At 41.0% G+C, this 24299-nt stretch overlaps 1 protein-coding gene across 1 annotated transcript in view; it reads right to left on the bottom strand.

Moving 5' to 3' along the window:
• The window catches only part of LOC141439947 (microtubule-associated protein futsch-like), a 30067-nt gene that overhangs the window by 1734 nt on the left and 4034 nt on the right, over nt 1-24299 (bottom strand). The window contains exon 3 of the mRNA XM_074104412.1: nt 13329-13501. Within this exon, the coding sequence (XP_073960513.1) occupies nt 13329-13501 (173 nt within the window). The remainder of the gene's footprint in view (nt 1-13328; nt 13502-24299) is intronic.

Here is a 24299-nt window from a genome sequence, read left to right as displayed (position 1 = left end):
TTTTTATTTATTTACTGTCAAGGCATGTTTTATTAACTACCATTGCTGAAATTAGATCCAAGCCGTAGCAAGGGAGATGAAACTAAATTTACCTGCTCATTAATAATAGACCCCATACTGTTGTATCTAATTATCTCCATGCATTCTAAAACATCGAGACGAAACCCCTTGCTACAATAATGTAACACTTCATACGAATCTGAGTCCGATAAAGAATGATTTAGTTCCAACAAATGTTTGGCAAAATTCGACTTCACGCCTGATTCAATAAATTATTTAAATACAATCATCAAGAGAAATAGATGAGATCCTCTTATTATCATGAGATTACAATTGCGTGTTGATTATTTTGAGCATCACAACTCATTCACTTCGGCCTGTAACTTTTGCAGTTGCAATAAGCCTGCTTTTGTGATAAGCGATAAAAGTTTTTTTATTTTTGTTTGCGCAGAAAAAAATTTGCTGCACAGTTTATTTCATCAAAATTATTTGTTCATTCGTGCAGCGTCGAAAAAGGCAATTTCAGTTCACCTTTTCCTATAACCGATTTTCGTTGCAAAAAAAATCGCTCAGCGAGGCGTGAATTTTCCAGTTTTTCAACAGTTTTCCGTTTTTTCTCTTTTTCATTAGCGTTGAGTTAGATTTTGCCATCAAGAGCTTTAAAGTATTCTCGCAATCAATGTACGGTACGATATAAATATGTAAATAATCAATGTAGGTACTTATATGTAATGTAATACTAAATGTAAAAATAAAATATCATGGGAAAATTTGTCTCCAATCCAAACTAGCTAGGACTGTGAGTAAACTCCCCAATCACCACCACTTGCGGTGTGGTATGTGGCCGTGGTTGACGCCCCTATCTTTAAGATTGGTTTTTGGAGTATTTTTGTATTCTTTGTTTCAACTCCAAATTTGTTACTTTTACGGTAATCCCGTGAAATCCAACGAAAATCGCTGTCGCTGCTTAAGTGTGGTGCATTGAAGAAATTTGTGTCTAGACACCAGTGGTGGTAGAGGGGTATAGCACGCAGCACGGAATGCTAAAGACCCGAGTTCAATTCCCAGCGCTGGTCTCTTTTTCCAGTTTTTTTCTGTGTATCCATGTTTCAGTTTGTATTTTGCTTGATTGACCAACATCTTTGTCATTTTTGTTTGATTGACCAAAGGAAAAGTATGTATCCAATAATCTGCTAAACTAACTGATAGACTAAACAGGATAATATTTTTTTTACTTAGGAAACCACCTGTCTTAGTTCACGGACATTCATCCTTAGATTTTCGTAATACCCGACAAATAGCGGCTGAAACGCTTCAAAACCGCACCCAGTTGTAACTGTAATACATCAAAGTTGTAACCAACCTCCATTACTTTTCGTGCGACCAGATGATTAAACTCGCGAAATGGAATTACTCCAGCCCGTGGGGAGCCGTCATTTCCCGGCCGATATCCACGTGTGGGTGACGGGCGAATAACGGATATGTGTGACGCGGAGCCGTGACGACAGAGCTCGTTAATGTACTTGTGTGTCGGTGATATGTTTGTATATTTGTTGGTGAGCGTATATTTTTGTTATTCACAAACTTTTAGGGTAGTTAGTAAAGGTCTTAATAAACACGCTTTCATATGCTATATTTAAAAAAAGTTTTTTTTGTATCTCTAAGGCAAAAGTCTAAAACACTCTTTAGCCCCTTTGGCTAGCCATATTATAAGACTATTTTAATGAGTAGCAATTGCAACAGTCAAATTAAAAAAAAGAAGGCAAAATAGCCTAATTCATGAGCCACCACAACATGGAACCATTTCACAGTAAACGTAATAGTAACATCACGTAACTGGCCCAACAAGTTCGAATTTTACATTCGTTTTTGGATTTTTTTGTGTCTAAAACAAAATCTTTTTGGTCAATTTAGTCCTAGACAGACGTATCTATATTATGTTCCTACTCGTAGTTAATTAATAACTAAATTAAACAAACCAAAGATACTTAAGTTCAAAACTCAGTTCCAAATACATTATGTAGATTTTAAACACATTTTTAACCAAACATATTTAGAATTTAAACTGTAATTTTTAGTTCAACACTGCAAAAGTCACAGCGTTACATATTAGTTCTGGATTTAAGATAAGAGATTAACAGATAGGTATTCTAAGAAAGCTAACAAGTCTGAGTCTTAATACGATTTCCTTGGGGCTAATTGGAAATTGCAGTTCTGTTCAGGATTTTTAAAGAAATATAGAGCTTGAGAAATTCTAACAAGAGTTTTTATATCAAGGAACGTCGAATACATTTTAATATAATTATATTTCTCAAGGCGTCTAATCATTACCAAAAAGTCGTTTCTGGGAAATTGCATACGTTTTTATAATAAAATTCCAAAAAATATTACAATTGAAATGGATACAAAATTCAGATCTATTGTCAAGAAGACATTTATATCTAAGGCGGTATTATAAAGTTAATGATTATATCATGGACAGGGATATTTGGAAATAATTCCGATCCGCATTAGCGATCCCTTCAAATAGCGAACCTATTCGTACTGTGTTAAAAATAAGGTTGTGTTTAATACTTGTGATGTATAGATATCATTTAATAATATTGTAAATCTATTTAAAAAATATATACCTCGTTGAGTTTCTTGCCGGATTCTTCTCAACAGAGGTTTTTCCGAACCGGTGGTAGTTTTTTTTGACATTCATAAGTGCTTTATAGCCTAAATCGAATAAAGATATTTAGACTTTGACTTTGAATCTTGAACTAGAGCCGTTCGGTCTCAAATTCAAAGAATTTAAGTCCTTTATAGAGCCGGGCTGACAAAAAAGGCCTGCGGTGTATTCTTAAAAGGCTTAAATCCATACTAATATTATAAATGCGAAAGTAACTCTGTCTGTCTGTCTGTCTGTCTGTCTGTCTGTTACGCTTTCACGTCTAAACAGCTAAACCGATTTTGATGAAATTTGGTACAGAGATAGAATAGACCTTGGGAAAGAACATAGGCTACCTTTTATCGCGAAAAAGAGGCTTTAAGGGGGTTAAAATAGGGGATGAAAGTTTATATGGTAGAAGTTCGTCGCTGTCAAAGATAAAACTATGAAACTTGGCATTTAGGCACTTAATAAGAAATAAGTCTATATTTGTTTGAGCTATTTTGAAAATTCGACCTGTAAGGGGATGAAATAGGGGATGAAAGTTTATGTGGAATGTCGTCATTATCGAAGATAAATCGATGAATCTTTATTAAACTTGCCATTCCGGCACATGAAAAGAGATAAATAGATATTTGTTCGCACGTTTTTTAAAATTCTTCGTATGAGGGGGTGAAATAGGGGATGAATGTTTATATGGAAGATCGTCATTGTCGAAGATAAATCGATGGTTCTTTATGAAACTTGGCATTTGGGTACGTGATAAGAGATTAACAGATATTTTTACGCGCGTTTTTTAAAATTCTTCCTGTGAGGGGGTGAAACAGGGGATGAAACTTTATATGGAAGATCGTCATTGTCGAAGATAATTCGACGGTTCTTTATGAAACTTGGCATTTGGGCACGTGCTAAGAGATAAATACATATTTGTTCGCGCGTCTTTAAAACTCTTCCTGTGAGGGGTGAAATAGGGGATGAAACTTTATATGGAAAGGAAGGAAGATAAATCGATGGTTCTTTATGAAATTTGGCATTGGGCTACTTATAAGAAATAAAAAGATATTTGTTCAAGCGTTTTTGAAAATTTTACATGCGAGGAATGTTAGCAGAGGGATGATGCAGTGTTAGTAGAGCCTTCTAAGCTCATAGGCAAAATGTACTCAATGTGGGGTCATTTTAGATGGCGTATTCACATAGACAGTCAGACATGAAAAATTATGATTTTCAGATTTTTCTTATTAATTGTGCTATAAGAGCTACCTTTATGCAAAATTCCAAGTTTCTAGGACAGCCGGAAGTACCCTATAACTTTTCTGTTAAGGCAATTGGTTTGGAAACACCTTTTTAATGACTGTAGCTTTTGATTGCCTTGACTTAGAGGTTTGATAGACGGACGGACGGATAGCAAAGTAATCCTATAAGAGTTCCATTTTTTCCTTTTTAGGTACGGAACCCTAAAAAACATTTGCTCCGGCGCTTTTCAAATTTCAACCTATTTACTTGAAAATATGGGGATGAAAGTTCTTAAGCAATTCCAAACAAATTACTACATATAAGTATATTTATTGGAAATATGTGTAGCTATGCTTAGTAAAAATGCCGTCTTAATTATAATCCTACCCTCCTAACTTACAATAAAGGACGTAAGGTGTCAAGAGTTCACTATGAAGAATTAGTCCTTTTGTGTTGGCAGGGTAGAATACACGTCGTATTGCTAAATTGTAGCTACCCGCAAAATATTTATGTTTTACCAAAGAACATCGGGTGGATGGATGGATGGAAGAACAAAAAAAAAATAGTTTATATTTATAGCAATGTATTAAAATAGGTTATTTTCGGTAAACCGTAGAAGTTTATATGTACTATTATTGGCAGAATAGTTATCCTAAATAAATTAAATACTTCCCAAAGTTACTATTCCACGCGGACGAAGTCGCGGGCAAAAGCTAGTAGTCTTATAAAAGGCTACAGCTTTTAAAAAGGCTTGTTTTGAGGCTAGTATGCCTACGTATGCAGTACTCGTAACAGGCAATTTTGCATGTATAGAGTGGGCCAAATTTTGTGCCGCTGAGTATAATTGTCAGGTTAAATGCTTAGGCCTTAGTAAGCTTAAAAGTATGTGTATGTATGTAAACTCCTTATTGTACAAAAGAAAAAAATATATTCAAGAGCCTTAATTATCTCTCATTAAAATGGTGTTAAAATTAGCCTAAGGTTTAAAGTGGACTTGAACCCAACTAGATAAAGGGGCTAAAGAGCTTCTTAGATTTTTGGTCTTCGAGACACCAAGCGAGTCTTTAAGAAAGGGTGGAGCCTTTTGTGACACAACTTTTGTACTTATATTTACCTATTTCGAAGATCTTGGATATATATACTAACAGCCTTATTCATAAAAAGTTAGAGCCTCCTTGAAGGCTCCTTGAAGGCCCGATGCTAAAAAACATGATTCATAAACGTCTGTTAGCGCTAATCAGTCGATCAAGGCTCTGCTAAAGTTAGCGGACCGTAGACCCTCCTTTATCTCCCTGCTAAGTTGTGACGAGGGAACCCGTCACGAGTCAAGGAACGTGCGGCTACAACACTGCGCCAGGCTGACGCAACCGCTACCGACACCCGCGAGCCAGACCGTGCGCTACAACACTGCAGCGCCGCCCCCGCCGCCGCCCGCGCACCGCACCATACCCCGCGATAGTATATAACCGCGCCGCGCCGCCGAGAGCGGCAGTTGCCCGGCGTCCTCCGACGCGACTAGACCGGAGCGGTGCGATCTCTCGCGCAGCCTGGCTGGACGTGTGGGGCCGTCGAGTGACGCCCCCCTCTGATTCCTCCTCTCCCCGCTAACCCCCTCTAGCCTCCCGTTCCTACTAATTACCGCCTCGCCGCCGCGGTGCGATCGACCTCGCGCAGTGGTAGCGGAGTGAGGATAACCGCCCGTAACATCCGTACTAAACACTGACCCGCCACCGCGGTGCGATCTACCTCGCGCAGTGGAGCGTGGCCAGACCCGCCGTCCATCCCGTATCCACTAACCACCGCCTCGCCGCCGCGGTGCGATCGACCTCGCGCAGTGGTAGCGTGGTGTGAATAACCGTCCGTGCCGTCCTTACTAAACACTGTCCCGCCGCCGCGGTGCGATCGTTCTCGCGCAGTGATAGCGTGGACAGAATAACCGTAGGTTAAGTTCGCCGTAGTTTAAGTAGTGATTTAGTATTTAAGGTGTAGGTTTACTAGTTATCAATAAACAGGCATAAAAGCCCTCAGTATTGTGTATTATCAAATCGGTGTTTACATCATCTCCCTGACCTAGACCCCTGAGCTAGTCCGAGTATAGAAAGCCTCCAGACCCTCAGTGCGCAGCCGCACCTGGATCGTAGGCTAATGTTAGCGCGGCGCGAAGGTGCCACGGTACGTTTGCAATCTAACGTGGCAGTCAATCCCCTCGCCTGTCCTGCGGGAGACCGGGGTTCGACTCCCCGCCGGAGCGCCACGTTACATTTGGCGCCCAACTAAATAACTCACAGTGTTTCGCTCAGAGTCAGGAGAGATAGTAGAGAAAAACCGACGATTACGACAAACGAACAGACCGACCGACAACACGCACGGACTAATCGACTTAGTACGAGGCGTAATGCCCACATCCTGGATATACAGCCTACCGAAAACAGAATTAATTAAAGAATCAAAAGAACAAGAGTTACCGACCGACAATTTAACCGTAGAACAACTACGAAAACAACTAGCCGACCACATCCGAAGCCAAGAAGGCCACGAAACAGAAGACACGAAGGAGACCGCGATACCGAACGAAGGGGAAACAACCATGAGCACCGAAAAACAACCAGAAATGGACATGACGAGTCTAACGAGAAGCTGGGGAGTAACGTTTGACGGAACCGGTGATCCGGTAGAAATCCTAGAAAGGATAGAAGAGTTGATGACCTCGAAAAACATCAAAAAGGATCAAATGCTCCAAGCTCTACCACACGTGTTAAGGGGAAAGCACTGTGGTGGTACAGAAATAATAAAGATGCATGGGAAGATTGGGACGGGTTCGTGAAGTTGTACAAACTTTATTATTTTCCCAGTAATTACGAAACAAGACTAGAAGAAATAGTAATCACACGAAAGCAAAGGTTCGGTGAGAAATTCACAGATTACGTAACAGACTTACAGACAATAATGAGAAGACAAGCCAAGCTGTCGGAGGAACAGAGGATAAACCGGATCTATGAAAACATGCACCCGAATTACAAAACGTACGTAAAGAAACAAGACTTTACAACCATAGGAGACCTCATACAACTAACGACCGACTACGAAAATATACAGAAGGAAAAATTCAAGGAAAAAACCCGAATAGGACCGATACCGCAGCTAGAAACCAATTACCGACCAAAGGGATCACCAATGGAGCACCGACCAGGCACAACAAGCGGGCGAGGGAAAATACAACCCAACTACAACTCCGCAACATGCTGCTGGTCATGCGGCAAACCGGGACACTCCACAAGAGAATGCCGAGGCAGGAGGCAAATATTCTGCAGTACATGCGGGAAAGTAGGAGTATTGAGCAAAAACTGCTGCAGATGGACAAAGGAAGGTGCAGGAGCAGCAAATGAAATACAAAGGGAGGACAACCGGTATTTCAAAGAAGCATCTATAATGGGAGAAAAACAAAAATGCTTGATAGATACAGGCTCAACTAACACATATATAAATACAGATACGTACAAGAAATGCGTCGAAAGCAACGCAACCCAGAAGGATAGGCGTAGGAAAATAATACTAGCAAACGGTAACGAGGTGGAAATAAACAAGGACGTCCTAGTCTCTATAGAGCTGAATGGAATCACATTTAAGCACTGGGTTAGAGTGTTGCCAACAGCAAATTGCACCATTATTGGAATGGATGTATTGAGACGAGTGGGACTGACCCTTCAGTGGGGAGACACAACAACAGAAAAAGAAGACAGCGACGTCACAAAAGAAAACCAAGTAGAAGACAACAATACCGGCCTGACACAGAAACAAAAAGAGGAACTGGAACAGATATTGACCGCCGAGTTTGAGAAATGCGACAAGAGCCCGATAGGCAACACATGGGTGGAACACCGGATCAAACTAAAACACAATGAACCAATAAAGCAAAAATACTACCCGAGGAACCCCCACCAGCAAAAGAAAATTGATGAACACGTGAAAACCATGTTGGAACAAGGCGTCATAGAACCGTCCGAAAGCCCGTATAGCTCACCAATAGTGCTAGTAAAGAAAGAGAATGGTGACTACCGATTCTGTATAGACTTCCGTAAGATAAATGAAATCTCCGAAAAGGATGCATACCCGATACCACAAATAGATCACACGTTAGAGAAGCTGAGAAACGCTCAAATATTCTCAAAATTCGACCTCAAGAATGGATACTGGAACGTCAAACTAGAGGAGAAGAGCAAACAGGCAACCGCTTTTACAGTTCCCGGGAGAGGCCTGTATCAATTCAAAGTGATGCCATTCGGCCTACATTCCAGCGGCGCAACTTTCCAAAGGTTATTGGATAGGATAATCGGGCCGGATCTAGAGCCACATGCTTATGTCTACCTCGACGATATAATAGTATGCAGTCCAAATTTTGAAACACACATCAAACACCTACAAGAAATATTTAAAAGAATCCGCGAAGCCGGCCTACAGATAAACAAGAAAAAATGCGAATTCGCGAAAACAGAGATAGAATATCTGGGTCATAAAGTAACCAAGGACGGCATAAAAATGAATGAAGAAAAGGTCAGAGCGATAAGGGACTTAAGAACACCAACCAACGTCAAACAGGTCCGAAGCTTTCTCGGAATGACGTCATGGTACAGGAAGTTCATTCCCAACTACGCGGAAATAACAGCACCACTGGTAGAACAATTAAAGAAGAAGAAACCATTTCAGTGGGGAGAACGACAACAGCAAGCATTTAATAAAATAAAATCCATGTTGATGGAAGATCCGATCCTAACGAGAGCCGACTTCACGAAACCATTTATTCTGCAAACAGATGCAAGCGACACAGGATTAGGCGCGATACTAGTCCAGGAGGAAAACAAAATACCGAAAGTCATTATGTACGCAAGTAGAACCTTAAAACCGGCAGAAACAAGATACACAACCACGGAAAAAGAATGCTTGGCAGTGGTATGGGGAATAAGGAAAATGAGAGCATTTTTAGAAGGCTACCAATTTACAGTCATAACGGACCATCAAGCATTAAAGTGGTTAAATACAATGAAAAACCCGTCCGGAAGATTAGCAAGATGGGCACTGGAACTACAACAGTATGACTTCGAGATAGAATACAGACCGGGTAAACACAATCAAGTAGCGGATGAGTTATCCAGAAACCCAGTATGTGCATCTCAACAACAACCCCGAGAATGGTACAACACAAAAATAACAGAGGCAACCAATAACCCGCAAAAGGAAGACCAATACCAAATAAGAGAGGGAAGATTATACAAGAAAATAACAAACCCAGCATACGGCACCAAAATAAGCCCCGAGTCAGAGTGGAAGATGTGCGTGCGCCGAGACGAAGTAACCGAGATTCTAAAGCAAAACCACGACGCACCAGAGGCAGGCCATATGGGCACGGCGAAGACGCTGAAGAAAATAGCGCAACGGTACTACTGGCCAGGGATGTACAGAGACGTCGCAGGGTACGTAAAACAATGCATCGCATGCCAGACACACAAACCAGCGCAAGAAAAAACACCAGGCGTGATGCACATAAAGAACCCAACAGCCCCGTGGGAGGTGATAACAACAGACTTAATAGGACCACTACCAAGGTCGTCACAAGGATACAAATGGATAATAGTATTCCACGACAAATTTACCAAATGGACAGAGATCCGACCACTAAGAACCGCTACAGCCCAGGCGGTTACCAAGGCACTAAAGGAATGCATAGTAATGAGGTACGGATGCCCGCAAACCCTACTGAGTGACAATGCAAGACAATATACCGGCAAGATCTTCACGGAAGCACTAAAAAGTTATGGCATAGAACACCGGCTAACAGCACCCTACACCCCACAATGCAATGCGACCGAGAGAACAAACAGAACATTAGAAACAATGATATCAACGTTCATCACCGACAACCACAAAAAATGGGACCAGTACATACCGGAGTTTAATTTCGCAATAAACACGGCAGTACAAGAATCCACCAAGTTCACCCCAGCGTTCCTGCTATTCGGGAAGGAACTACGAATGCCAAGGGACAGAAACGTATTCCCAAGCCCCCATTTAAAAGAAAAACAAAAACTAGAAGAGGTCTACGAAATAGTTAGAAAACACCAAAACACAGCATCACAAACCCAAAAGAAATATTACGATCAACGACGGAGACAGTGGGAACCCCAACCCGACAGTTACGTATTAAAAAAAACATACCCGTTATCAGATGCGAATAAAAATTTTTGCGCGAAGCTAAGCCCAAAATACGCGGGACCATATAAGGTCATCGAAAGGAAGTCACCAGTAATATACTTATTACGAGACGAAACCAAGAAAAACCGAATAATAACGGCCCATATAAAAGACATAAAACCCTTCACAAAACCGAACTAAGATCCCGACCGCCCCGGACAGAAAAAAAAACCAGAGATAACACCATAAAGCTGGAGTAACACCGTTACAATTGCCATTATGCAGGGGTCACACCGTATAAGCAAACCGGAAACAACGCCATAAAGCAGGAACAAAAAAAAAAAAAAAAAAAAAAAAACCGGAAATAACAACATAAAGCTAGAGCAACACCGTTACAACTGCCGTTATGCAGGAGTCACACCGCATAAGCAAACCGGAAATAACGCCATAAAGCAGGAGCCACACCAGTACGCGCGCTATTATGCAAGGGTCACACCGCATCGAAAAACTCACAGAATCCACCCTCCAAAGAAAAAGAACAAAACCGAGAATACCCGCAAAGCACAAAAAACGAAAAAAAAGAGTATAAAGACAAGCGGCCATGACACAAATCCACAAAACCAGCCATGGACGCCCCAAGGTTTACCCAAGTGGTGGTGCGGACGATAGGGAGCGACCCAATCTACCTGCTACCTGATGGGTCGATAACGGGCCCTGACGTCACGGTGACGGTGTCCGCGGGGACACTCGAACAGGTCCTTCCGGACCTGGGGCAGGACGTGCTCCAGTATCTGGAAGAGGTGGAGGCGGGCACCGACGAGCTCCTCATCGACGTGGACCCAACAGAATTCAGCGCCATGGTCGGTGAGGAGGAGCCCACGCCGATGACAGACGAGGACGCAGAGGCCCCCCCAGTTGGTCCGGAAACAACCAACGGGGGAGACAAAAAGAAGAAGAAGAGGAGAACAGGGAGGCCGCGCAACGGCAACCACAGGAGGGGTTGCATACGGCTCCCGAAATACAAAAAACAGCCGTGATATCAACAATAAAAAAAATAAAAAAAAAAAAAAAAAAAAAAAAACCCGAAAGTTTATGTTTCACATATAACCCGTAGCCCCGTACAAACCCACAGTTCATACAGATAAGTATCAACCGGTACCCGCAACCGCACGAACACAGGAGGTGGACCCCAGCAGGCAGTACAGATCATACAAGGTAGCACACAAAGTTCACCGGTGATTTTTTTCCCGCAGGAAAAAAATCTTCACGAGCGGGAGGGGGATGTGACGAGGGAACCCGTCACGAGTCAAGGAACGTGCGGCTACAACACTGCGCCAGGCTGACGCCACCGCTACCGACACCCGCGAGCCAGACCGTGCGCTACAACACTGCAGCGCCGCCCCCGCCGCCGCCCGCGCACCGCACCATACCCCGCGATAGTATATAACCGCGCCGCGCCGCCGAGAGCGGCAGTTGCCCGGCGTCCTCCGACGCGACTAGACCGGAGCGGTGCGATCTCTCGCGCAGCCTGGCTGGACGTGTGGGGCCGTCGAGTGACGCCCCCCTCTGATTCCTCCTCTCCCCGCTAACCCCCTCTAGCCTCCCGTACCTACTAATTACCGCCTCGCCGCCGCGGTGCGATCGACCTCGCGCAGTGGTAGCGGAGTGAGGATAACCGCCCGTAACATCCGTACTAAACACTGACCCGCCACCGCGGTGCGATCTACCTCGCGCAGTGGAGCGTGGCCAGACCCGCCGTCCATCCCGTATCCACTAACCACCGCCTCGCCGCCGCGGTGCGATCGACCTCGCGCAGTGGTAGCGTGGTGTGAATAACCGTCCGTGCCGTCCTTACTAAACACTGTCCCGCCGCCGCGGTGCGATCGTTCTCGCGCAGTGATAGCGTGGACAGAATAACCGTAGGTTAAGTTCGCCGTAGTTTAAGTAGTGATTTAGTATTTAAGGTGTAGGTTTACTAGTTATCAATAAACAGGCATAAAAGCCCTCAGTATTGTGTATTATCAAATCGGTGTTTACATCATCTCCCTGACCTAGACCCCTGAGCTAGTCCGAGTATAGAAAGCCTCCAGACCCTCAGTGCGCAGCCGCACCTGGATCGTAGGCTAATGTTAGCGCGGCGCGAAGGTGCCACGGTACATTTGCAATCTAACGTGGCAGTCAATCCCCTCGCCTGTCCTGCGGGAGACCGGGGTTCGACTCCCCGCCGGAGCGCCACGTTACAAAGTCACAAAATGGCCGCCACAAGTTTGAACAGCTGACTTTGACAAGAGCAAAAAACCATACCGAAGATATTTTAGTGAAGGGTGAAGTTACGCAAAGATTAAAAAAAAAACCAGGAAAAAATATTTTCAGGAATTTGTATTTAAAAATCCTCTAAATTAGCAGCAATAAATTAGCAATTTTATGCAATTAGCATTAATATAGCAATTATATTTATTATGGCTTTTTGCACAACATAAACATGCGGATCGGAAATGGCGGGAAAACAAACTTCTCGCTTTTTATTTTTTTTCCTGCTAATTTGCTGTCACTGCTGTCAACTTTTTTTTTTTTAATTATCGATTAGGCCATTTTTTGTCTTTGATTTGTCAAGGTGGCCAACATAACGAGTCTAATCAGTCTATCAGCGGCTCAACAACTAGCAGACTGCTAGCAAGCGTTTATGAATCATACTTCTTGACAACCGTCTAACAAGCTTAATCAGTCTGCTAAGTAACAGACCGATCAAACCTCAATTAAGGATTTTTTATGAATAAGGCTGTAAAGGTTTTGACGAAATTTGTGATGTGGGGGGGTTTTGGGGCGAACAATCGATCTAACTTGGTCTTATCTCTGGGGAAACGCGTGTTACTAATTCTTACTATAAAGATAGTATTTTTTTAATACAAGATATAAAAAAATCTAAACGAAAAAAAAAGAAAACAAATTAAAATTACTTATATTATTGTGGGGGGAGGCTCCAATAGAGAGATCTCTCTCCAGGCAGGTGTTATGCCTGGGGACCGAAGTCCGAAGGACGGGCGTCGGAACTTGTATATATGCGACCGCGTTGAGAAACTTCGATAGCGCGACGTAGAACATGGTCGGAGTTTCTATTGTTGTTCACTAGATGGCGCTAGGAGTTGCTACACTATCTTTACAGAATACTTAATATAAGGGTAGTAGTTTTTCTTTGAGGCACGAGGAGTCTTTAAGAAAGGCTTTAAAAGGCTCGAGCCTTTCGCGACACCAGCCATACCTGCATGATCCAGGAGCCGTTCCCCGCGAAGGTGTACCCCGCGTGCACGAGGTGCCGGTGCCGGGTGAATGAACTGAGCAGGTTGCGCATGCACTGCATCAGCGTGTTCATCTGAGGGTGGATCAGGATCTCCGTCACGAGGCTCTCGGACGCGAATTGGATGAGGCGCTCTCCTGGGGAACAATTAATTTAATGTTAACTTTGCATTGTGCAACTAATCCGTTTTAACATTGCGACGTACAGTCAAGTGCAAAGATATCGACACGGCCAAAGTTACAAAAATATGTATACACGACCTTAATGTTAAGGAACTAAAAGAATTTCCTTGCTCACCCGCGACCTTAGCTAAGCTTATGCAAAATATGCGTGTTCGTGCAGTTCCTCCACCTCCACACTATAAGAACACACACAAATCACACAAACCCATCTATTACCACCACCACACCACACTGCGCGTTTCAAACTCAACCAGAGCTCATCTTCAGAGTAACACAACCGTACACCATGCAAAAATTATAAAAAAGTTAAATTATTCATGCAGAAATTATTCATTCAAGCATGGTCTACGGTTGTGTTACTCTGAAGACGAGCTCTGGTTGAGTTCGAAACGAATCAGTGTGGTGTGGTGGTGGTGATAGATGGGTTTGTGTGATTTGTGTTCTTACAGTGTGGAGTTGGAGGAACTGCATGAACACGCATATTTTGCATAAGCTTAGCTATCATAAGGTCGCGGGTGAGCAAGGAAATTGTTTCAATAAATTACTTAATGTTAAGTGCATAAATAATACGTGTATACATATTTTTGCAACTTTAGCCATGCCGACATCTTTGCACTTGACTGTACTAAGAACATGGTATAGTGATATTTGGTTGCAGCGAACCGTTAACATTCAATACGGTATTTGACTATTTTGTATATGTTTAATAAAGTAAAACTACACAATGCCTGTTATCGAATATAAAACAATTTTTAAGCTACCTTTACAAATAACAAAGTTATAAAGGTTTGAAATTCAAGATTAGACAGAGAAAGACACACTGGCATGTGACGTCACACGCCAGTATCGCCATACTTGCTGAATAGAGAAAAGCGTTTATTTGAGAAACAGACAGGTATATAGATTTTTCAAATAATCACTCTAAATCCAATTTTCAACCGATTTAAATTTTCTCTTCGCTAAACACCATCTGTATATCTATATTTTCATAATAATATTAAAATATAGCAAAATCAGGAGTTGTCATATACCGTATTGGCGTGCAGCTGTACAGGAAATAGGCAAAAATAAATCAACTTCCTAATGGAATTCTCCAAGCGAGCCACTAATTCTTAGTACTAACTTTATGCATGTCATGCGAAATACTCTACGACGGAAGTCATTAAGGTCACCTAACATCATGTGTTATGTTTATGTGGCTTTTATACGCCAAACTTCCATTTACATGCGTTCAGCCTTGAAACTGCGCAGAACTTTCTCGAATTTCGCTCACGCTCGAAATTTCCTACTAAAGTTTTCTCTTTGGCCATGTTGGAAGTTGTACATGAGGTGCATAATGCCGAATATTTCAGGTACAGCTACCAATAAAAATGCTACAGATCTCGGTGAATAATGTTTTTTTTGGTATTTTGTAGGATAAGTTCGTAATTATCTTACTTTCGTTATTATTACTGAAGTTAATTGAGAACCCGTGTGGTGTCGGGTTAGAATTACATCTCTCCTTTTGTTCCGTGGATGTCGTAAGAGGCGACTGAGGATAGGTTAAGGTATACGAGGAGGCTAGCAACCTGTCACTATTGTAACGTTTTTGTCAAACTTTAAACTTAAAATTGCTAAAAGTGGCTCCGAAGCGGTAACGTTTCGTGTGCTCTGCCTACCCCATATGGGAATACAGGCGTGATGTTTGTGTGTGTGTGTGTGTAATTGTGCAAGCAAGATAAATACGAACTTTCCCACAAAACACGATGCAAAACATTATTCACTACATGTATACCGTATATTAAACACACAAGGTGTAATTTCTTTCAACTGGTGTTAATCTTACGTTTTTTATTTTTTTATTTTTTTTATTTAACTGGATGGCAAACGAGCAAGTGGGTCTCCTGATGGTAAGAGATGACCACCGCCCATAAACATCTGCAACACCAGGGGTATTGCAGATGCGTTGCCAACCTAGAGGCCTAAGATGGGATACCTCAAGTGCCAGTAATTTCACCCGGCTGTCTTACTCTCCACGCTGAAACACAACAGTGCAAGCACTGCTGTTTCACGGCAGGATTAGCGAGCAACTCTAATCCTACCGTCTAATCTTACGTCGTTTTGGAAAGTTGCAGTTTTTCGACAGTTGGAGGAAATAAAGGGATATAATTTTTGGTCTGTTCTGCAAAGTTTAATTATAACTTTAAAAAAAATTTTTAATTATCATGCCTATGCCCCGTTGCAGGGCACAAGCCTACTCTCAGAAGGAGAGGACTTGGGCTGGAATTCCCACGCGGGTCCAGTGCGGAATTGGAAATTCACACACACCATGTAATCGCGTATGAATTCGCCGCTAGAGGCGCTAGTGTAGCGAGAGGTATCCGAAATGTCAAATGTCACTGTTTTTGGGTGAGCTACGCGGGTTTATCTATAATTAGAATAATTTTGGGAATATTTTGCAATACCTGAAATTAATTATGGCAAATATGCGTTACTGGGCAATGAATGTCTGTGTTTTGAGACAGTTTTCTCTTTCGGAAACCTTTGTCCTCCCTTTTTTCCGAACAAAACGGGACGCAACACTGTGGCATGCTCGATATTTTTATGGTACGGTTTTAATGTATTAAATATGATTTCAGAACAAGTGGGACGTATATAGGCTGGGATGGATGGATGGATGGATATGACTTGAATGTAAATTTTGTTATCACGCCCGTAATAACAAACTAACCACTATACTTTCAGGCAGGACCTTGTCTACAGTGGCGCCAACTGGTGAGTGCTAAAACGGTAGCCCTCATTACTGTGCCGGTTACGATGTTTTCTTTCACTATAAAATTCAGAGTAATAAAAAAATTAAAAAAGAAATCTGACCTTAATTTAACGCCATAAAACCATCACAATTAACATAACAATAGAACAAAGACAAGACATACATAACGCTAAATAGGACCCCACTCAGCATAATGCCAAGGCATTTATTATTTATTAACTTAATGTTATTCCTAAGCATTAATTATACCGGTGGTTATGCAAAAAGGGGGAAAAAACACCGAACCCCAAACTGTTTCGCTAATATATTCCTTTCACGCGCGGGTCTAAACATATACAGCGAAACATGAATACTGTGAAAAAGACCTTGGCCCTGAAACAGTGAAATATATCGCCTGTTGTATATTTTGTGTAATAGTTTGACGCTATCATTAATTTTGCAGCATAATATCTTTCGTCTAGAAGTTAAAAAAATAAAAGACGGTAATCTGAGTTTAACGCAAGCAAAGCCGCGGGCAAAAGTTATACACCAATTGACATTTCAGTTATAATTAATCTTAAATAGTCCTTTTTAAAAACGTTACTTCGAGTATTACTACCTAAATAAGTTGGACTTGCGTCATATTTCCGTAGTATATGACTTAAATAATTTATTGAATCAGGCGTTACTTTGCGAAGGTCCATATCAATGAACTAAAAGAATTTCCTTGCTCACCCGCGACCTTACGATAGCTAAACTTATGCAAAATATGCGTGTTCATGCAGTTCCTTCACCACACTATAGGAACACACACAAATCACACAAACCCATCTATCACCACCACCACACTACACTGACGCGTTTCGAACTCAACCAGAGCTCATCTTCAGAGTGACACAACCGTACACCATGTTACCAGTTGTTAGTTGTTGTTGTTATATTTTGCATAGGCTTAGCTATCGTAAGGTCGCGGCTGAGCAAGGAAATTCTTTTAGTTCATTGTATATGATTATGTATGTCAGCGGCCGATCGTAAAATCCGCCAGATCACGAAATTCCTAGGCATATCATGAAATGGCGCTATTTCCTGATACTTAGCACTTAACGTCATACTTACTTTTAACTTAGCATCATACTTAAGTTAACTTTCTTCCATCCCAGCCTATATACGTCCCACTGCTGGGCAGAGGCCTCCTCTCAGAACAAGAGGGCTTGGGCCATAGTTCCCACGCGGCCCAGTGCGGATTGGGAACTTCACACGCACCATTGAATTGCTTCGCAGGTTTGTGCAGGTTTCCTCACGATGTTTTCCTTCACCGCAAAGCTCGTGGTAAATTTCAAATGTAACTCCGCACATGAATTTCGAAAAACTCAGAGGTGCGAGCCGGGGGAGTTAACTTTCTTAATGAATGAAAAAGTATTTTTTTGCCATTATTTTTTTACATAGTTTTTGCACATAGCCCTGCCAAACTGTTTACACAGTTTAAAGATAACGATATTATGAGTATAGCCATCATAAGCACGGAATGGCTCTGCAATGCGACAGTGGAACGCTTTGTTCAGCCTTGAACGAGATTACCATTCCAGAGTAAGCTTGGAAAGCTAGATCGTAAGGCGTTACAGTTGGCTTTTTATGACCATGATGTACTCGCAGAGAAACTGTTAAAATACTATCTTAATATATTTGGACCTTGGCGATCGAAATTTGCTCGTTTTTTAGGGTACACAAAGGGTGCCAACCCTATTACTGGGTGGAATCCCTGAGACTCCGCTGTCTGTCTGTCCGTCCGTCTGTCACAGCGCTCTATCTCTTGAGGCGTAATAGTTTTTCCCAAAGTGGGCGCTGGAGGCCTAGAGGGCGGTAAGGGGCCCAGAAAAAATCTTCCCTTTGTGCCTTTATCAGGCGAGACTAATATGTTATTGAGGTTTTTAAGGTGAAAAAAACCGGCCAAGGGCATGTCGGACACGCCCGAAATAGGGTTCCGCAGCCATTACGAAAAAATTAAGTAATATTTTTTAAGGATTTCGTATTTTGTACGGAATATTCCAAGTTTAGGTATATTTTATACATTAGGCTGCTATTTAGTCTTAAACTACTGATAATTCTCATGAAAACTTAACCGTTATAGTTTTCCTCAGAATCCCAGAATCAGACAGAATCTTTAGTTGTGCAATCTTTAAAAACAAATAATTAAACAAAAATAAAATAAATAGTTAAGGATGGCTCCCATACAACAAACTTATCTAATGTTATATAGATAATGGTACGGAACCCTTTGTTGTGGAGAGCTTGTAATTCAATAATGTATTTTTAACCCCCGACGCAAAAAGAGGGGTATTATAAGTTTGATCGCTATGTGTGTGCGTGTCTGTCTGTCTATCTGTCTATGTGTCTGCTGTGGCACCATAGCTCTTAAACCGGTGGACCGATTTGAATGCGGTTTTTTTATTTGAAAGCAGTTTTTCTATCGATGGTTCTAAGACATGCTTTATTAAAATCGGTTCAGCCGTTTTTGAGATATAGAACTTTTTGTCTATACCAGCCGTGATACCTCTCCTACTTTTTGTTTACGCGGCATTAGACATTGTAAGTTACGCCGCTTTGCAGTTTCATCGACGAATTAACTACAAATTTGTACTGGACCCTCGTTGTGCCTGTTCAGCTCGCAATTGGCCAATTTTTTTAATACATATATACCTACAGTAAATTGAAATCGAACCGAACAAAGTACGAGAAGGTATGTAGGTATGTTCTTTTGTGTTACTTGACGAGGGTACTAGAAAGCTTTCTCAGATCTAAGACATAACAGATAGGTAGGTATAATTGATAACGGTCTCGTATATTTATTGACTAGGTCGATTTGTGCGAAAAGCTATGTAAGGTGGCGTTTATATAAAATAAATAAAGGAAAACTTTCAATTTATTTAAGTAATTATTATCATTTTCAATTTTAATTTTTTTTTTGTTAGAGAGGCCAGACAAACGAACTAGTGGGTCACCTGATGTTAAGTGGTCACCACTGTCCATAGACACCCGCAGCGCTTTGCGCGATGCCAGTGCGTTGTCGGCCCTGCAGACAATTGTACACTCGCCTCTTAAAGGCACCCAGGTCGTAACTCGATGGGAAGACCCTCGTTCCAGAAGAGCTCGTTCCAGATTTTGCAAGTTCGTGCCAGAAAAGACCGCCTAAAACGCACCGTCGAAGACTGCCATTCATCAACATGATATCGATGAAATGAACGCTTACGACGGGTGGATCTGTAATGGAACCCCGCAGCTGGAATGAGGTCGAAGAGTTCCTCAGAGCATGCCCCGTTGTAGATCTTATAGAATACACAAAGGGAGCTAACGTCTCTGCGGAGAGCAAGAGGATCGAGTATCGAGAAAATAGCAAATTGACACCCATATCAAACTTATACCGTCAAAATTACATCAAACCGTCAAAACATTGCCAACAAATGTTCCAAAGTTTTCACAAACAAAATAGACGCGAATATTTTGGCCAACACAATACAGTTAAGCCAGTGTTACCGCGATAAGCCAGCAAAAACTCCTTTGTTCCTAATGCTGCCAACCGTTTTTTTGCAGCAATATTTCGCAAAGATATCTGGCGATGACAGGGCGTGTTTTTAGGGTTATTTTGGCAAAAAGGTTGTTTTATTCTGCTTTATTTCGTTTCAGGTAACCGCGTTATTTTATACGGTAACAGCTCTCGCACTGTGGGCTCTGTGAAGTAATTTAATTTGTAACCGTTACGTCATTTCGTGTCCGTACAGAAATAACTGTTTATTATTTGACAGCTAAATCACAAACCAACTTTCATGTTAAATGAGCTAAGTCAACTTTTCTCTTGCAACATCCTTAGGAGTTTATAATTCATTCCAAATTTTCTTGCAAAAGTTTGAAAAAATATTATATGGGCTTACAAAACCAAAGTATGCATTAGCAGCCAAATTTATTTTTATTTGTGTTCTATTTTGTGCCTTGTAGAGGGACCGACCATAATTTCTTGTATTGTTATTTTTATTGCTACTGATGGTGCATTAATTAATATTTACGTATTAAAAAAATATATATATCGGTGCAAATAATGAGGGCTATCGCTTATGAATTCGCCGCTAGAGGCGCTAGTGTAGCGTGAGGTCTCCGAAATGTCAAATCTCATAGTTTTTGGGTGAGCTACGCGGTTTATTTATAATTAGAATAATTTTGTGAATATTACAATACAATACAATACAAAGACTCTTTATTGTACACCAGACATAGTAAGCGATACAGAAAACAGATACACAGAAAAAAATATTACAAGGTGAGCAATAGGCGGCCTTATCGCTTAAGAGCGATCTCTTCCAGGCAACCTATATTTTGCATTACCTGAAATTAATTATGGCAATTATGCGTTATGGGGCAATGAATGTCTGTGTTTTGAGACAGTTTTGTCTTTCGGAAACTTTTGTCCTCCTTTTTTTCCGAACAAAACGGGACTACGCAACACTGTGGTTGCTCGATATTTTTATGGTAAGTACTTACGGTTTTAAGGAGTATTAAATATGATTTTAATCTAAACTTTGTTTTCACGTCCGTAATAACAGACTTTGAAAGCCACACTTAAAACCTCACGCAACAGTGGCGCCATCTATAAAGACAAAAAACGATAGCCCTCATTGGGGGGTCACATTTGTAATGAGAAGATGATGAAGGATCCCTTTTTTTCTCTTCAACTGTGGGTAATCAGGCTATGCTACTAATAAAAGGATTAATTAACCCAACCCAATTAAATCTCTAGTAACACATTATTATAATGAGAATCCCCGCATAATACAATGATCACAGCTATATGAAATTAAACTAACACGGTTTGTATGCCAGGGAACTTCCATTTCATCATTACCATATTACGTTTGGAAAGTACAAAGGAGATACGATCTTAAAATGTATGTGTTGGAGGCCAATTTAGAGTAAAACTGAATCCAATTTCAATACCCAGGGCTGAAAGCTTCGAGCAGTACCATTAATTAGACTAACAGTTAGGCCTCTCAATTGTTAGTACTCTTTTATTCATCTAAAAAAATACTTAGTGTGAATCAAACTCACGCACTGAGGTTTTTGTAGAAATTTAGAAGCCAGCAATAAATAGTTTTTACTTCGTAACAGAGATTTCTATGAAAAAGTAATAATATGTATTAATATGTATTCAAGAATTGTGAATCACGTATCAGGATGAAATCTTTGTGCAACTAAGGTCATATTGACATTCCAACCAACACCAAACAAAATAATAACCGAATTGAGACAACTGACATGTATAAATTTGATATGCAATGAATGAATAAATAAATAAATAAATAACGAAATTGATTGTGAAACCCTGGTTCCCAATCCTCTACTAAACCTACGTAGCATAATTAAATATTATGCCTTAATACATACAATAAAAAGGAACACAATAAACAAAGGATTATTTCCAAAATGTATGAAAATAGAATGACGAGTATTTTAACCTGAGACCAAACCCTAAAAACAACTAACCTTACCCAGCAGTATCAAACCACTAATATTATTTCATATCATAACTCTACCTACTTCGCAAAGGGAACTAAATTCGGACCCACAGATATGGATTACACTAGATTACGAAAAAAGGGCGACCTAAGGATAGATGGGCAGATGAAATCCAAAAAATTGCCGGAAATAACTGGATACTACAAGCGCAAAACAGAGAAGCATGGAAACAGTTGGAGGAGGCCTTTACCCAGAACGGGGACATGTCTTAAATTGTTATACCTGTTTGGTTAATTAAATTGTATTTTTTGTATTTTTTAAGTGCATGGAAATAAAGAGGCTTTACTATTATTATTATTAGATTACGCAAATGCATCTACTCCGCGTGTCTGAACCCCGACCAAACGTCGGGGTTGGCCTCATACAAAGACTGACCGCTAACTGACTATTCTGAATAATCATGACTAGTGACTGATTCGAGCCTCACAGCGCGGATTTTGCGCGGACATCGGGGAATTCACATCGCTAATTCGCTCTTGAGGTCACAGTAGATATAAAAAAGTGACACGGTTGGTTTTCATACAGATTGAGGTGTTTGCGTTATCTAGTGTAATCTATATCTGTGTTCGTACCGCAATAAGCCGTAATAGGATCACGAATACCGTTCGGTAACTTCGGGATCATAAGCCGTGTAATGGAACTCAAAAAGCGAAACGATGTAAGGATTACCTAAATACGTAATATTTGTGTTGAGGCTGTTTCCTGCGAAAGGCACGTTAAGGTGCTGCCACATGCAGCCGCTTGACGCTCGTTTCCAGCGTCAAATCTGGTCACGTGACACATAGCGACAAAGCTGAATGTGCTTTATCGCTGAAAAAAAAACGTCTTCAATTTCGGAAAAATACTGTTATTTTTTCCCCATCCCATCCCAACCTATATACGTCCCACTGCTGGGCACAGGGCCTCCTCTGAGAACAAGAGAGCTTGGGCCATAGTTCCCACGCGGGCCCCGTGCGGATTGGGAAGTTCACACGCACCATTGAATTACTTCGCAGGTTAGTGCAGGTTTCCTCACGATGTTTGCCTTCACCGCAAAGCTCGTGGTAAATTTCAAATGCAATTCCGCACACGAATTTCGAAAAACTCAGAGGTGCGAGCCGGGGTTTGAACCCACGACCCTCTGCTTGAGAGGCGATAGGTCAAACCACTAGGCCACCACGGCTTCAATTTTTTTTCATTCACTCCAATTTCTTTTATTTGTACCGCTGTCACGACTGCCACTAATGAAGGTTAAGAAATCAGTTTCCAAGGCCAAGGTCATTTCTGCAAGCCATCTTGACTGACGCTGCTGGCTGTTTGATGAGTCGCGGGAAATTCAAATTGGGTCACGTGACCAGATTTATCGCTGCAAACGAGCGACGAGCGACTGTATGTGGCCACACCTTTAGATTGAATGCGTCATTGTGCTTGTGGTGATGGATTAAATATCATTCAGTGCAAATGGAAAATGGTCAACTCAATATTATACGTCAAACAGACAAAATTCAATTTGGTAAATGTAAACAAGGAATGTCCATCGTGAAAATAGCTGAAAATGGAATTGGAATTGAAAACTTTTGATTTTGTTTTAGACGGCTTTGGTGGCTATATTTGCGTCTCGGGTATAATGGCTCGTTTTGTGCTCTTGTTGTACAATCTAAAATACGGTTTAAAAAAACTCCGAGCGGTTTAAAAAGCTTTTCCGCCCGAATATAACATGAAAACGCGAACATAATTCTAGCACTTTTTTACGTTACTGCTAAGATTTCCAGAAAGCACTTTTCAGTTCTTTCTACGGCCTGATTCTTGTACATAACCTACTTTTATGCCGTAAATTACGTTCAAGCAGACAAATTGGATTCTTGCAAATTGAGTAAGATGTGGAGGATAACAACATTTGGGTCTAATTTCTATAATTCACGAAGCAGCTAGGCATACTTTATAAGATTTTTTTTGATGAGATAACGTAGGTATAATATTGACCTAATGGAAATGGCTTTATGTATAAATAAGTAAATAGATATGACTCCATCTCTTTATTTTAATTATTATCATTAGTTTTTGACCATGGAGGCTTTTTACACCTCTCAAGATTGTATAATTTAATTATTTTACTTTGACATGTAGAGACTATATACTTCTCTGAATTATTTAGATTAGAAATTTTATTATTAACTTAGGTACTTTATACATCCCCTTGCTATATTTAAGGCTGTATATTGTTAAGCTTATGGATTTTAAACTTGTATATTTTAGTTTAATTTATAGTCACAGGCTCGCGACGTCGAAGTTCCCAAGACGATCCAATAGAGCTTATGGGAACGGAAGCAATACGATGTCCTCGGTACCGCTCTGCTTTCAGAGCATGACATGAGTGCGTGTGAGCTAACTTTGGGGGCGGCAGACGTGAGCTTGCCTTCGGAATCCAAAAAGCTTAATGGTTACTTGACCTGAAATGTATATTTCAGTTTTTTTTTATTA

Source organism: Choristoneura fumiferana, chromosome 21 (assembly GCF_025370935.1).
Source record: "Choristoneura fumiferana chromosome 21, NRCan_CFum_1, whole genome shotgun sequence".
Classification (NCBI taxonomy): Eukaryota; Metazoa; Arthropoda; class Insecta; order Lepidoptera; family Tortricidae; genus Choristoneura; species Choristoneura fumiferana.
This window is presented reverse-complemented; position numbering and strand designations above follow the sequence as displayed.